The 15,888-nt window shown below is 42.3% G+C and overlaps 1 protein-coding gene across 1 annotated transcript; it reads left to right on the top strand.

The window, feature by feature from the left end:
• Positions 1-3,043: 3,043 nt before the first annotated feature.
• Positions 3,044-14,935, top strand: LOC121543731 (L-lactate dehydrogenase B chain). The gene is made up of 8 exons (XM_041853883.2): positions 3,044-3,241; positions 11,613-11,752; positions 12,063-12,180; positions 12,410-12,583; positions 12,873-13,046; positions 13,391-13,508; positions 13,902-14,025; positions 14,178-14,935. Exons 2-8 carry the CDS (start codon positions 11,624-11,626, stop codon positions 14,343-14,345), a joined length of 1,005 nt encoding a protein of 334 aa, XP_041709817.1. The 5' UTR covers positions 3,044-3,241; positions 11,613-11,623; the 3' UTR covers positions 14,346-14,935.
• Positions 14,936-15,888: the final 953 nt, after the last annotated feature.

Below are 15,888 nucleotides of genomic sequence, written 5' to 3'. Positions count from 1 at the left end.
CACTGTATATATATTTTCTGTTTGTATTTTTGACTTTATGTTTTGTTTACCCCATATGTAACTCTGTGTTGTTGTTTTTATCGCACTGCTTTGCTTTATCTTGGCCAGGTCGCAGTTGTAAATGAGAACTTGTTCTCAACTGGCTTACCTGGTTAAATAAAGGTGAAATAAATAAATAATAATTAAAAAGGGCCTTGGTCAGGGAGGTGACCAAGAACCCGATGGTCACGCTGACAGAGCTCCAGAGTTCCTCTGTGGAGATGGGAGAACCTTCCAGAAGGACAACCATCTCTGCAGCACTTTACCAATCAGGCCTTTATGGTAGAGTGGCCAGATGGAAGCCACTCCTCAGTAAAATGCACATGACAGCCCGCTGGTGTTTGCCAAAAGGCACCTAAACGACTCTCAGACCATGAGAAACAAGATTCTCTCGTCTGATGAAACCAAGATTGAACTCTTCAGCCTGAATGCCAAGTGTCAGGTCTGGAGGAAACCTGGCACCATCCCTATGGTGAAGCATGGTGGTGGCAGCATCATGCTGTGGGAATGTTTTTCAGCGGCAGGGACTGGGAGACTAGTCAGGATCGAGGGAAAGATGAATGGAGTAAAGTACAGAGAGATCCTTGATGAAAACCTGCTCCAGAGTGCTCAGGACCTCAGATTGGGGCGAAGGTTCACCTTCCAACAGGACAACGACCCTAAGCACAGAGCCAAGACAACGCAGGAGTGTCTTCAGGGCAAGTCTCTGAATGTCCTTGAGTGGTCCAGCCAGAGCCTGGACTTGAACCCGATCAAACATCTCTGGAGAGACCTGAAACTCCCCAAATATAGGTGTGCCAAGCTTGTATTGACATACCCATGAAGACTTGAGGCTGTTGTCACTGCCAAAGGTGTTTCAACAAAGTACTGAGTAAAGGGTCTGAATAGTTATGTAAATGTAATATTTAAAAAAACAATTTAATCAATTTTAGAATAAGGCTGTAACGTAACAAAATGTGGAAAACATCAAGGGGTATGAATACTTTCCGAATGCACACTACCAGTAAAAAGTTTGGACACACCTACTCATTCAAGGGTTTTTCTTTATTTGGACTATTTTCTACATTGTAGAATAATAGTGAAGACATCAAAACTATGAAATAATACATATGGAATCATGTAGTAACCAAAAAAGTGTTAAACATACAAAATATATGTTATATTTGAGATTCTTCAAATAGCCACCCTTTGCCATGATGACAGCTTTGCACACTCTTGGCATTCTCTCAACCAGCTTCACCTGGAACTATTTTCCAACAGTCTTGAAGGAGTTCCCACATATGCTCAGCACCTGTTGGCTGCTTTTCCTTCACTCTGCCGTCCGACTTATCCCAAACCATCTCAATTGGGTTGAGGTCGGGGGATTGTGGTGGCCAGGTCATCTGATGCAGCACTCCATCACTCTCCTTCTTGGTAAAATAGCCCTTACACAGCCTGGAGGTGTGTTGGGTCATTGTCCTTTGAAAAACAAATGTAGCTAAGACCTTTGCAGCTTGTGAGTTTACTATCAGTTAGGCCTACCTATATTAGAATCACGTGTTGTCTATCTGCATAGGCTTTTAAACTTGCAAACTTGAACATGACATCTCTCTTTCTCTCTCTTTCCCTCCCTCCCTCTCTGTAGGTGCTGAACACCTTGGAATATGGTGGAGTAGGCTATGCCTACAGTTTTCCTTTTCATATTAAAGTCCCTTGGACACACCTAGTTGTTGGTGTCCACATCACCAACAAACGAACATGGTCCAAGCACACCAAGACAGTCGTGAAGAGGGCACGACAAAACCTAACCTGAGGAGACTGAAAAGATTTGGCATGGGTCCTCAGATCCTCAAAAGGTTCTACAGCTGCACCATCGAGAGCATCCTGACTGGTTGCATCACTGCCTGGTATAGCAACTGCTCGGCCTCCGACCACAAGGCACTACAGAGGGTAGTGCGTACGGCCCAGTACATCACTGGGGCCAAGCTTCCTGCCATCCAGGACCTCTATACCAGGCGGTGTCAGAGGAAGGTCCTAAAAATTGTCAAAGACTCCAGCCACCATAGTCATAGACTGCATGGCAAGCGGTACCAGAGCGCCAAGTCTAGGTCCAAGAGGCTTCTAAACAGCTTCTACCCACAAGCCATAAGACTCCTGAACATCTAATCAAATGGCTACCCAGACTATTTGCATTGCTGCTACTCTCTGTTTATTGTCTATGCATAGTCACTTTAATAACTCTATCTACATGTACATATTACCTTAATTACCTCTACTAACCGGTGCGGTACTGCTGCTCTTTAATTATTTGTTACTTTTATTTTGTATTATTTTATATTGTATTTTTTGTGATTTATTTGTTGGTATTCTTTCTTAAAACTGCACTGTTGGTTAAGGGCTTGTAAGTAAGCATTTCACTGTAAGGTCTACACCTGTTGTATTCGGTACATGTGACAAATAACATTTGATTTGATTTAATAGGCCTATCATATACCTACACAGTACAATAATAAAGCATAGACTTGATGATACAGTACATGCACATAACGTTTTGTAACAACCAGAGATTGAGTCCTGGGGAGATAAATTGAATTAATGCATTTATATGTAGTCGTTGCTATCACAGAAGAGCAGCCCTTCATTTCCTTTTCTGTGTGTGTGCAAATGTTGAACGTGGTCCAACGGTCATACGTGGTCCAACGGTCATGGCTGGAAGGGATATCGTTTCTGTCAAAATACGTCAAAAGTTGTTGTTTTTTCGTGCATTTTAGCTAATCCTAACCGTTTCCTTGCCTTTAACAAGTCAAATCTGACAAAAACGTTATCCCATCTAGCCAAAGCCTGGTCCAACCGTCTGTCAACATATTTCACAATCTCAATTGCATTTTCTCGCGTCCTCTCTCATAGTCCTCGCTTTCTCAAAACCCATTGGATGAGAAAGCCAGAGGTTCCGCCCCTCTGACCTTCTCCTCCAATGGGTTTTGAGAAGGAGGCGAGGAGCGGACCCGAGGAGGATGCAATTGAGATTTCCCCGTGTCAAACTCAGCCAGTGGTCAAGCCTTTTGTTGCATCCTCCTCTTTCTCTCGCTAAAAGAACTTTAAACCCCGCACTGCACAAGTGAAGTCAACACATCCTCTTACTACCTGTCGTTCGACGCTGCTTCACTCGCCTGTCTCTTTGGAACAAAAAGGATATAACCGCTCTTTAAAATCTCTGCTAAAGGTAAGTATCTAGCTACAGCCGGTGTTTGCTTTGACTTGAGTGAATTCTTATACATTTTCTCTTCTGTCATGTGACGCACTACTTACTCATCACTTTGCTGGATGCTCAAAAATGCACGTAGGCCTACACACTTTTTGGATACATTCTGTAGCTTGTAACCTGGTTGCAACAGCCTAAATAATGTTATTTATATATTTCCTTCGTGAGCGACTCCGTTTTGAACATGACAAAGTTATCGTGTTACGGAATGTCATTTGTAGACGTGGTTAATGATTGACTACTTCAATATTAGCTTGAACTGTGCAGAGTGACAAACGAGGTGGAGGTTATAGATTTTCTGCCATCTTGCAGCCGACTAGTACAAAAAAAGCATCCGGCGTCAAGGACGATGGAAGGACTATTGGGTCAATGTGATTACAAAAGTGTATTAAGCATTGGCCTATAAGGACATAGCTACGTTTTTATAGGGAATTATAATTTACCTATTGTGATGTCAGTTATCACATACCCGACATTTTGAGGCTTCAATATTTTTTATATGAACAAGCCTATTAGTATTAATAGGCCTCTATGGGGCGAGTCCAGGCCAGCAAGGCCCCAATATATTTTTGGTATCTCATCACATAGAAACTTAATTGGGACGAAGTATGTTTGATATCCTTTTTATATTTGTATCATAAACCATTTTTGAGAAGATCATAATGAAAGTGGCAATTTTAAGCCCTTTTTAGACTACATGCCCTCTATCAACCGTACATGAGACAGACATCTTGGTGTTATACATTTACATTTAAGTCATTTAGCAGACTCTCTTATCCAGAGCGACTTGCAGTAAGTAGTGACTGCATACATTTTTCGTAGCTAGAGGTCCCCCGTGGGAATCAAACCCACAACCCTGGCGTTGCTCTACCAACTGAGCCACACGGGACCCATTATAGATAGTCCTTAGTTTGCTCTAAAATATGGATGGCTAGATTCTGAAATACATTTTTTCACATTAATATTTTTAAAGTTGAATAAATGAATGTGAATATCTCAAATACCCTTTTTGATTTTGTTAATATTAACACATTGTTTTAAACAATGTACTCTACAAGTACATCACATTTCCAGAATGCATGCCCTGTGACTTTTAAATTAGGATAAATGTCATGAGCACCACCAACAATGGGAATGGGAAAATGGATTTAAAGGGAACTCCCTCTGCTGGCGGTTTGCTGAATGTGCAATCCTGAAGGAGGGCTGGAATTGGTTAAAGGGGAAGTTTACTTTATTTGAACCAAATCTCTATTTTTGTTGTAAATGGCATGTTATAGACTTATTTTTTTAGGGGGAAGATCAGCTTTAATATTGCAGATTGTGGCTTTATCAATGTAATTGTCTGCATCATTTCCAATCCCCCATATATTTGTGTGTGTGTATATATATATATATATACATACATACAGTTGAAGTTTACATACACTTAGGTTGGAGTCATTAACTCGTTTTTCAACCACTCCACAAATTTCTTGTTAACAAACTATAGTTTTGGCAAGTCGGTTAGGACATCTACTTTGCATGACACAAATAATTTTTCCAACAATTGTTTACAGACAGATTATTTCACTTTAAATTCACTGTTTCACAATTCCAGTGGGTCAGAGGTTTACATACACTAAGTTGACTGTGCCTTTTAAACAGCTTGGAAAATTCCAGAAAATGATGTCATGGCTTTAGAAGCTTCTGATAGGCTAATTGACATAATTTGAGTCAATTGGAGGTGCACCTGTGGATGTATTTCAAGGCCTACCTTCAAACTCAGTACCTCTTTGCTTGACATCATGGGAAAATAAAACAAAATCAGCCAAGACCTCAGAAAAATAATTGTAGACCTCCACAAGTCTGATTCATCCTTGGGAGCAATTTCCAAACGCCTGAAGGTACCACGTTCATCTGTACTAACAATAGTATGCAAGTATAAACACCATGGGACCACGCAGCCGTCATACCGCTCAGGAAGGAGACATGTTCTGTCTCCTAGAGATTAACATACTTTGGTGCGAAAAGTGCAAATCAATCCCAGAACAATAGCAAAGGACCTTGTGAAGATGCTGGAGGAAACAGGTACAAATGTATCTATATCCACAGTAAAACGAGTCCTATATTGACATAACCTGAAAGGCCGCTCAGCAAGGAAGAAGCCACTGCTCCAAAACAGCCATAAAAAAGCCAGACTACAGTTTGCAACTGCACATGGGGACAAAGATCATACTTTTTGGAGAAATGTCCTCTGGTCTAATGAAACAATAATATAACTGTTTGGCCATAATGACCATCGTTATGTTTGGAGGAAAAAGGGGGTTGCTTGCAAGCCGACGAACACCATCCCAAACATGAAGCACGGGGGTGGCAGCATCATGCTGTGGGGGTGCTTTGCTGCAGGAGGGACTGGTGCACTTCATAAAATAGATGGCATCATGAGGAAGGAAAATTATGTGGATATATTGAAGCAACATCTCAAGACATCAGTCAGGAAGTTAAAGCTTGGTCGCAAATGGGTCTTCCAAATGGACAATGATCCCAAGCATACTTCCAAAGTAGTGGCAAAATGGCTTAAGGACAACAAAGTCAAGGTATTGGAGTGGCCATCACAAAGCCCTGACCTCAATCCTATAGAAAATGTGTGGGCAGAACTGAAAAAGCGTGTGCGAGCAAGGAGGCCTACTAACCTGACTCAGTTACACCAGCTCTGTCAGGAGGAATGGGCCAAAATTCACCCAACTTATTGTGGGAAGCTTGTGGAAGGCTACCCGGAACGTTTGACCCAAGTTAAATAATTTAAAGGCAACGCTACCAAATACTAATTGAGTGTATGTAAACTTCTGACCCACTGGGAATGTGATGAAAGAAATAAAAGCTGAAATAAATCATTCTCTCTACTATTATTCTGACATTTCACATTCTTAAAATAAAGTGGTGATCCTAACTGACCTAAGACGGGGAATCTTTACTAGGATTAAATGACAGGATTGTGAAAAACTGAGTTTAAATGTATTTGGCTAAGGTGTATGTAAACTTCCGACTTCAACTGTATGTATGTGTGGTGTGATGTGATGGTTTAGGGATTTTTTTATATAAAAAGGTTCTTACTGTGGAATGCAGTATTTGCTTTTCGCCAGGCATGATGGGACCCATGTCTTCCAAAAGGTTGACTCAAGTTTGCCAAAAAGCACCTGGATGATCATCAAGACTCTTGGAAGAATGTTCTATGAACAGATGAGTCGAAAGTATAACTTTTTGGACAACATGGGTACCATTGTCTTGCTGGGTCCCATGAATTCTACTCTGTATAAGAGAATTCTACAGGAGAATGTCAGGCCATCCGTCTGTGAGCTGAAGCGCAGCTGGGTCATGCAGCAAGACAATGATCCAAAACACACAATCAAGTCTACATGAAAATGGCTAAAAAGCAACAAAATTGAAGAAGCTGATTTAAACAGCATGATCATTACACAGGAGCATCTTGTGCTGGGGACAAAAGTCCACTAAAATGTGCAGTTTTGTCACAACACAATGTGACAGATATTTTGAGGGAGCGTGCAATTGACATGCTGACTGCAGGAATGTCTGCCAGAGCTGTTGCCAGAGAATTGAACGTTAATTTCTCTACCAAAGTCGTTTTAGAGAATTTGGCAGTACATCCAACCGGTCTCACAACTGCAGTATGGCGGCGTGTGGGTGAGCGGTTTGCTGCTGTCAACGTTGTGAACAGAGTGCCCCATGGTGGGGTTATGGTATGGGCAGGCATAAGCTACGGACAACCAACACAATTTTATCGATGGCAATTTGAATTCACAGAAATACAGTGACAAGCTCCTGAGGCCCATTGTGAAGTCCTTTTTAAATGTTATTTTTTTTGTGTCTGTGACCAACCGATGCATATGTTTTTCCAAGTAATGTGAAATCCATAGTTTAGGTCCTAATTTATTTATTTAAATTGACTGATTTCCTCATATGAACTGTAACTCAGTAAAATCTTTGCATGTTGCGTTTATATTTTTGTTCAGTATACATAATGATGTGTCTTGGGATTGCCCCTTCAGTCCACTGTGAATAGGCAGCCTCTGACCCCAGCCATAGGACCATTATCCACCCATTTGTCTAGTATTTTGTTAGCCAATTTCTATAGGCTTGTTCTGTGATTGACTGACGAGGTGAACACATTGTGCCAGGCAAGCAGTCCTCATGGGCAAGCCTCTGTTTCCCTCTCGCAGTGTCTAGACTTGACAGTTCATGCAGCTTTAGTATTCTCATCAGAGTACTGATTATGGAATTCCGAAAGTATCATGTGTCTATGCCTACATTTAAATGTGTCCGGATTGGCTTTTCCCATGCTATATAAAGTTCCAGAGTGGGATCTCTGCTACTTTTAGAGTTATGATCCAATTTGTATGCATTACCAACAGAGTGAATGTGAAAATGGATTCCAAGTGGTTGCCCTCTGCTGGTGATTTGCAGGATGTGATACAAGCAAAAGGAGGTCTGTGATTGGTTACATTGCCTACTATATCAATTTCTCTGTGTACAATGGGCAATAACTTTAAAACTAGCAGAGATCCCACTCTGGAACTTTATGCCTGTAGAGTATATTATGTTTAGCAATATATTACAACATTTGCCCAAATAAAAAAAATAGCATTTTCAATATTCATATTTGTCTATATTCATAAATGTTATTGAAATCAAAATACTACTCATTAAAGAGCAAGCGATAAAGCTTCATATGACACCAACTTTTAATTTGCAGAACCTACAGATGAAACTTTATGGACTCTTAAAGGAGCATTGCAACTTCAATTAATTATTTCTCAATTATGCTTTAAGATGCAAATGTAAAATATATGTCAATCTTTCCTCCAAAGGACCCTTCTAGGGATAACATTTTAGTGAAAATCCTGGGGGGGTTTTGTTCTCGTTGTGAGGAATCACCCATAGATATATCTGTCCTTCATTTTCAGAAGATTAAAATATATTAAGACATTTATCAGAGGGTGCACTGTTTTCATATTAAAGATTTGCAGTAACATTACTATTACCAATCACATACACACACACACACACACACACACACACATCTGGGTCATGCTACTCACTATAGGGCTAGGCCCACTAGTCACACTGTCATGTAAACCTATAATAGAACGGATGTCTTCAGCTGAAGTTCTGTTCTATTAAGATCAAATTCTAATAACACCGTTGCATGACCTTTGTCACTCTCCTGCCTCTGGACTCCAGTATCCTTTTTAGCTGCTGTTGGAGGATTAAGGATACTGTTGGCAAACAACTCTAACTCATCACATTTTATTTGTCACATGCTTTGTAAACAATAGGTGTACATCTGTTGTTTAAGAAGCGTGACAAATGTTTGAGTTGTTGGCTAACTGTGGTAACTGCCTCTCACATGGAATAGCCTAGATATTTGCGAACAGAGCAACTCTCCCACTGACTTCACTTATCGCACAAGTTTGTGTGTGTGCGCGCTTCAGCAGATGGAGGGGGCAGTGTGTTTGTGGATTGTAATTTAGCCTTGGGGCCTAGAGATGGATTAGGGTGACCGCACAGGCACTGCCAGTGTGTGTGTCAGACCCTTGTTTTGGGGGGGACAGTTACTGTATGTTCTCTGGTGTGCCTTCGTCCGTCCTGGATCATATTGGACCTCAGGGGGACCTCCTGTTGGACAAGGGGGATAAAGTGGCTAAATCTGGGGCTGTGGAAGTAGGAAAGCTCCCTGCTGCCTTTGATCCCTGGTAGGCCTTGCATGGGACTCCTCTGCTCTATCCTAGCCTGGCATGATCACTACTTGGGGGTGCCTGTATCTGGCAGCAAGGAATCTCGCCAAACAAAGCAAGAATTCCTGTCCTGTTTGAGGATTGTTCGTCTGATAACCAGGCAATGTCAGGCCGTCGGGATTGGCTTCTTATGAAATGACCCTGGCTTAGTTGCTGCTTCAGATTGTTACATATGTCGATCTTCTATGATATTCTAGTAATATGACGAAAGGACATAACATGATGATAATTGTCCTTGGAAGTTGATGTATTTAATATTGAGGCGGGTTTTGATAGTTAGTTAGTCAGTCATGTGTTTACATGGTAGGGACTGCTCAGTAAGGATGGTTGTAACGGTAAGATGTCCAGGCTTTTGATTCCAAAGATCCGCTCGTACTGTAGGTCTCCTGCTGGGGTTTAGTGTGTGTGTGTGTGTGTGGGCCTATATGCTGTGGGTTAGTGAGTTCTGAGGTTAGAGTTGCGTGCCAAGGTGTGCTATGGATAAGCAGCAGGACTTACAGTGCATTCGGAAAGTATTCAGACCCCTTGACTTTTTACAGCCTTGTTAGAAAATTGATTTTAAATAGATTTGTTTCACTCAATCTACACACAGTACCCCATAATGACAAAGCAAAAACAGGTTTTTAGAAATGTTGCTAATTTATAAAAAATTTACTGAAATATGACATTATTACAGCCTCAAGTCTTCTTGGGTATGATGCTACAAGCTTGGCACACCTGTATTTGGGGAGTTTCTCCCATTCTTCTCTGCTGATCCTCTCAAGCTCTGTCAGGTTGGATGGGGAGTGTCGCTGCACAGCTATTTTCAGGTCTCTCTAGAGATGTTAGATCGGGTTCAAGTCCGGGCTCTGGCTGGGCCACTCAAGAACATTCAGAGACTTGTCCCAATGCCACTCCTGTGTTGTCTTGGCTGTGTGCTTAGGGTTGTTGTGCTGTTGGAAGGTGAACCTTCGCCCCAGTCTGAGGTCCTGAGCGCTCTGGAGCAGGTTTTCAACAATGATCTCTCTGTACTTTGCTCCGTTCATCTTTCTCTCGATCCTGATTAGTCTCCCAGTCCCTGCTGCTGAAAAACATCCCCACAGCATACGGTGCCAGGTTTCCTCCAGACGTGACACTTGGCATTCAGGCCAAAGAGTTCAATCTTGGTTTCATCAGTCTAGAGAATCTTGTTTCTCATGGTCAGTCCTTTAGGTGCCCTTTGGCGAACTCCAAGCGGGCTGTCGTGCCTTTTACTGAGGAGTGGCTTCCGTCTGGCCACTCTACCATAAAGGCCTGCTTGGTGGAGTGCTGCAGAGATGCTTGTCCTTCTGGAAGGTTCTCCCATCTCCACAGAGGAACTCTGGAGCTCTGTCAGAGTGACCATCGGCTTCTTGGTCACCTCCCTGACCAAGGCCCTTCTCCCCCGATTGCTCACTTTGACCGGGCGGCCAGCTCTAGATCTGTGCCTTGACACAATCCTGTCTTGGAGCTCTACGGACAATATCTTTGACCTCATGGCTTGGTTTTTGCTCTGACATGCACTGTCAACTGTGAGACAGGATGCACCTGAGCTCAATTTCGAGTCTCATAGCAAAGGGTCTGAATACTTATGTAAATAAGTTATTTTATAGATTTGCACAAATTTCTAAACCAGTTTTTGCTTTGTCATTATGGGGTATTGTGTGTAGATTGAGTATTGTTTTTGAATAAGTATCAATTTTAGAATAAGGCTGGAACAAAATGTGGAAAATGTCAAGGGGTCTGAATACTTTCCAAAGGCACTGTACGTTGACCAATAATGGTTTGCTCGTCTTTAATTGGGCTACAGTATATCAAGCTATATACACTAACTGCACTAGAGTAGCTCTGTAAAAATAGCAGGACATTTTAGAAACGTGACAAGTAATCCACTATATACTATGCAAAATGCTTTCCAAATGGTTATGAAATGTGTCAAAACAAGACCTGAATAGGGTTTTGTCTGAACCTTGGCCTCAAACACTAGGATCAGACCTAGGTTCAAATACTATTTAGTGTAGGCTATTTCAATTTCTTTCAAGGACATTTCGAAATATGTATTTGGATATGTTTTCTTTGAAAATAGGCTACAAGTAGTTGAATATTGGAATGCATTTTCAAATATTTAAATACTCCATGCATTTGAACCCAGGTCTGTTTGGTCCTAGGGGTATTTTAATTAATGTATTTGGAAATTAGTAGTTAGGCTATTTTTATAGGAAGTTATTTGAAAATATTTCAAAAGTAGCTGATTTGGCCACATTCTTTAAAAATACTTACATTTATTTGAACCCAAGTCTGACTAGGATATTGGTTTTGACTTAGTCTGGAGTAAATCAATTAAATACAGTAGGGTTTGTTTGATTGGCTTAAGAAATAGATTTATTGGGTTGGATTCCCAGACACAGATTAAGCCTTTGCCTGGACTAAAGAGGTGTGCTCAATGGTGAATGTCAATTTGCTTGCTTTTCACAGCAGTTTTCAGTTGACGAACCTTGATAGCGTTGAACCTTTAGTCTAGTTATCTCCTTCCCTCCCTCCAGCGTCGTGGATCATGTCGTCTGTGATGCAGAAGTTGATCACCCCCATGGCCAGCGGCCCCGCTGAGCCCCCTAGGAACAAGGTGACCGTGGTGGGGGTGGGCATGGTGGGTATGGCCTGTGCCGTCAGTGTCCTCCTCAGGGTAAGTCTGACTATATCACTGTCTTACTGCTACTTTACAACTGCATTACTACTCTTACTATTGCGTTATAAGTACTTTACAAGTACATTAGTACTAGTTTACTATGAGTTTACCTCTGAATTACTACTATTGTGATACCAACAAATAGTTACTACTCAGTTATTATGTAGGCTAGTTGTAATTGTTGATTTTTACCATGTCATTTCTAAGTAAAGACCAGGTATTCATGACCAAACTATCCTTCCTCTCCTTCTGGCCCTTCTCCTCCTCTCCACCCCTACCTTCTCCTTCCCCCTCCTCCTTCCTGTAGGACTTGGCTGATGAGCTGGCTCTGGTTGATGTGATGGAGGATAAGCTGAAGGGAGAGATGATGGACCTGCAGCACGGCAGCCTCTTCCTCAAGACATCTAAGATAGTAGCTGACAAAGGTAAGAGAATCCCCTTTGTGTGTATGCCACTGGAGTGGCTCAGAGCCAAAATGGCGGAATATGTATGTATTTTGCCATTGCAAGTGTAATGCAGCCTGTTTTGAAATGAGTCCTTGCCAGTTTAAGGTTGATTGCCATTCATTGATTGCCATTTTGACTTTTCTTCCTGCTAAATGTGAAATGGAAAAATTATTCTTAATTCAATTCCTCTTTCCCCATCTCTGTCCAGACTATGCCGTGACGGCTAACTCCCGCATCGTGGTTGTGACCGCTGGCGTGCGTCAGCAGGAGGGAGAGAGCAGGCTCAACCTAGTCCAGAGGAACGTCAACATCTTCAAACACATCATCCCCCAGATCGTCAAACACTCCCCCAAATGCACCCTTATCGTGGTGTCCAACCCAGGTACAGACACAGACAGACAATTTAAATCTTGGACACAAGCTAAGTTGTTTCCATCATTATCCCCTAGATTGTGTTGTCCAACCCAGTCCCAGCATTCCACCCTTATCAACTACTACAGTATCACATCACACCACTCCACATTACAAGATGAGAGAGAGGGCACTGTGACAAGAGTGGGGTGGCAGGGATGGGCAGTCATTCGTTAACGTTGTCAAGGATAAGTGTGTAGGCATCCGTGTGTGTTTGTGACCCTATCCCCAACTCTATCCCCATCTCTCCCTACCCCTAGTGGACGTGCTGACCTATGTGACATGGAAGTTGAGCGGCCTGCCCAAACACCGTGTCATCGGCAGCGGCACCAACTTGGACTCCGCCCGCTTCCGTTTCCTGATGGCTGAGCGCCTGGGGATCCATGCCACCAGCTTCAATGGATGGGTGCTGGGAGAACACGGCGATACCAGCGGTGAGTAGTGGTGATGAAAGTGATGATTGGTCCTGGTAGAGCACAGAGACGCAAGCGGTGGGGATGATGGTGATAAGAATGGTGATGTCTGTTGAGTGCATACTTTAGTGGGAATCTGAGCGCATGTGTGAACTTCTTGTCACACCCATTAAGCCACAAGGCTGTTGGCAGCTTTAACAGCTTTTAAAACAAAAGTACTTGTTTTGGCATTTTTACATCACTCTGCACATCCAGTTCTATGGCCGAAATAATGAGTTATGAATAAATTGGTTGAGTCTGCTTGTGTTTTAAATGGGAAATTCAAATATTTTCTGGGTAAATGAATAAATAAATGTCTGTGTTAGTCCCTGTGTGGAGCGGTGTCAATGTGGCTGGAGTCAACCTGCAGAAGCTGAACCCAGAGTTTGGCCTTGACGGAGACAAAGAGGACTGGAAGGCCACCCACAAGGAAGTGGTCGACAGGTATATACCCTAAACCTATCCCTAGCTCCATCCAGAGTCTAAATATGCACCTCCCACTCAACCTAGCCCTGGTAGTAAAGCTGGAGTTTACACCATATTGCGCACCACCTTGTGATTCATTCATATCTACTGGAGCTGTCAAGGTGTAAGGGCTAAAGTAAGGAGGATATCAGGCTAATTTTTGGTATCATTAAAATAACTAGTTCTACTGATATTGTATACTAGAATAAGTATCAAAGCTCGCACTCCCTTCCATTTTATTTATTTAGAATTAACCTTTTTATTTGAGTTAATGTTCATGCAGGTTCCTCCATTAAGAGAGAGACCTGTTCAAGATGGCAACAGTCGGACGTAGATGTTGACTGACAGTGATTGTTTTGTGTGCTCCTCCAGTGCCTATGAGGTGATCAAGCTGAAGGGGTATACCAACTGGGCCATCGGCCTGAGTGTGGCTGACCTCACTGAGAGCATCATCAAGAACATGAGCAGGATCCACCCTGTCTCCACCATGGTCAAGGTGAGGGGATTACACCCACAGACATGTGCGTGCAGACACACGCACAGTTACACACACATTATGCGCATGTACGCATGTAAACCCACACAGAGCGAATCAAATGCACACATTTCTATGTGATAATGACTGACGGCTGTGTTTTGTTTCCCCAGGACATGTATGGTATTGGTGAGGAGGTGTTCCTGTCCCTGCCATGCGTGCTGAACAGCAACGGAGTGGGCAGCGTGATCAACATGACCCTGACTGACGCGGAGGTGGGCCAGCTGAAGAAAAGTGCAGACACACTCTGGGGCATCCAGAAGGACCTCAATGACATCTAGACACAACACACACCAAACCAACAACCCATAGGTGGACGGACTTCACACCTCTACCCTCCCTCCGTCTCCGATGCAGTGACTCCCAGACCTAGTTCCAGCCCTCCTCCGATCTACTGTATCCATCTCCCTTTCATCTTAATCTACTGGTATAAACTATTCCTTTCACCTCCACCTTTCCCTTTGTAGGATGTTGCTGTGGTGTTTCCATGCTAGGTACTGTGTGAACCAGTATGACTGTACGTACCCTCATTGGGTTCATGTGTTGAAGCTATTGTACTATGATCAAAAAGAAGTGTTGGCTTTATCCTCTTTCATTTGCACTGTTCTGTTCACTCCCTTTAGGGATTGCAGAAACAAAGACCCTATAACTCGGTCACATCCTGTCAGGGAGCAGAGGTGTTGGTTATTGTGCTAGGTGAGGCGAGATTTTCAGTATGTTTTTTTCTGGCAGTCAATGTCAAAGGGAGAAAGAGGTCAGGGGTGGAATCAATCGAAACATCCTACTTGAGTATCATACTGTAACTATCATGTTGATTGTGTAATGAATGACAAGAAACAATGAGTGACTTTAATAAATATTTGAACCTTTATGAAGAATTGTGTCCAATGACTGAAATGTCCTTCAGTAAATTGGGCTACAGAATGCCTCCCTCTGGTTAGGTATCTCAACTAAATGATCTGACATTTAAAGATCCCTTTTCATGTTTTTAGTCACATAAACCTTCAAATTAATATTGACAATATGTTCAGTAGAGAAACATTCTGTCAATTAGGCAACACTACTGCATGTTCAATCACAGAACCATATTGGCTTTTACATTGCTTTTCTTCCCAACCAGCAAATTGCGGCGCTGTCCACTGGTTTGTGGTGCTGAAACGCATCTAGCCGATTCAAGGCAATTCTCTTTCCTTATCCTCATTACAAGGTGTAAGAATTACATTACACAAGACAAGTACACAACTTTTATTCAGCAGACTTATGCATTTCCCAAACCCACCTTTTATAAGTAGACAATATGACACACAAACTCCTTACATCATGAGTGACTTGTTATAACAATGCTGCTATAACAGTAAGAAATTGACCATATCCATTGGTTCCTTCTTTGGAAGAGAAACTGCTTGTCCATTTAGGCAGGACCTTCTAGTTCTCGGAGGTAGAGTAGAATAGGCAACAGTTTGCTTGTCCTGGATCTTATGAGGTTGGCCTTGAATGGGTTAAATTTGTCGCGCTTTCCAAATCGGAGCCCGAATGGGTTGAAGTTGAATTTGCTGGTCCGAGTTAAACGATGTTTGCAGATCATTTGTCGCTGGTCTTCATCACCCTCTTTCAAAAGGTAACAAATGTTAGCATCGTCAGGTAAATTCGGACTGACAGCCTCGCTTCTCATCACCACAGAGTGCCCCTCTTGCGCCTTAGCAGGTGTATGTTCTGAGAAATGGGAGAGCATCAAATTATAAAATCGAATTTTCTTAGCTTATTACTTTAGGATATTAAAAAGTTTGGCTCAGGACATTATGAGATGAAAATGACATAAGATAT

The sequence above is a fragment of the Coregonus clupeaformis genome, chromosome 28 (assembly GCF_020615455.1).
Source record: "Coregonus clupeaformis isolate EN_2021a chromosome 28, ASM2061545v1, whole genome shotgun sequence".
NCBI classification, from domain to species: Eukaryota; Metazoa; Chordata; class Actinopteri; order Salmoniformes; family Salmonidae; genus Coregonus; species Coregonus clupeaformis.
The sequence above is the reverse complement of the archived record's forward strand: the minus strand, read 5'-3'. Positions and strand labels throughout refer to the sequence as shown.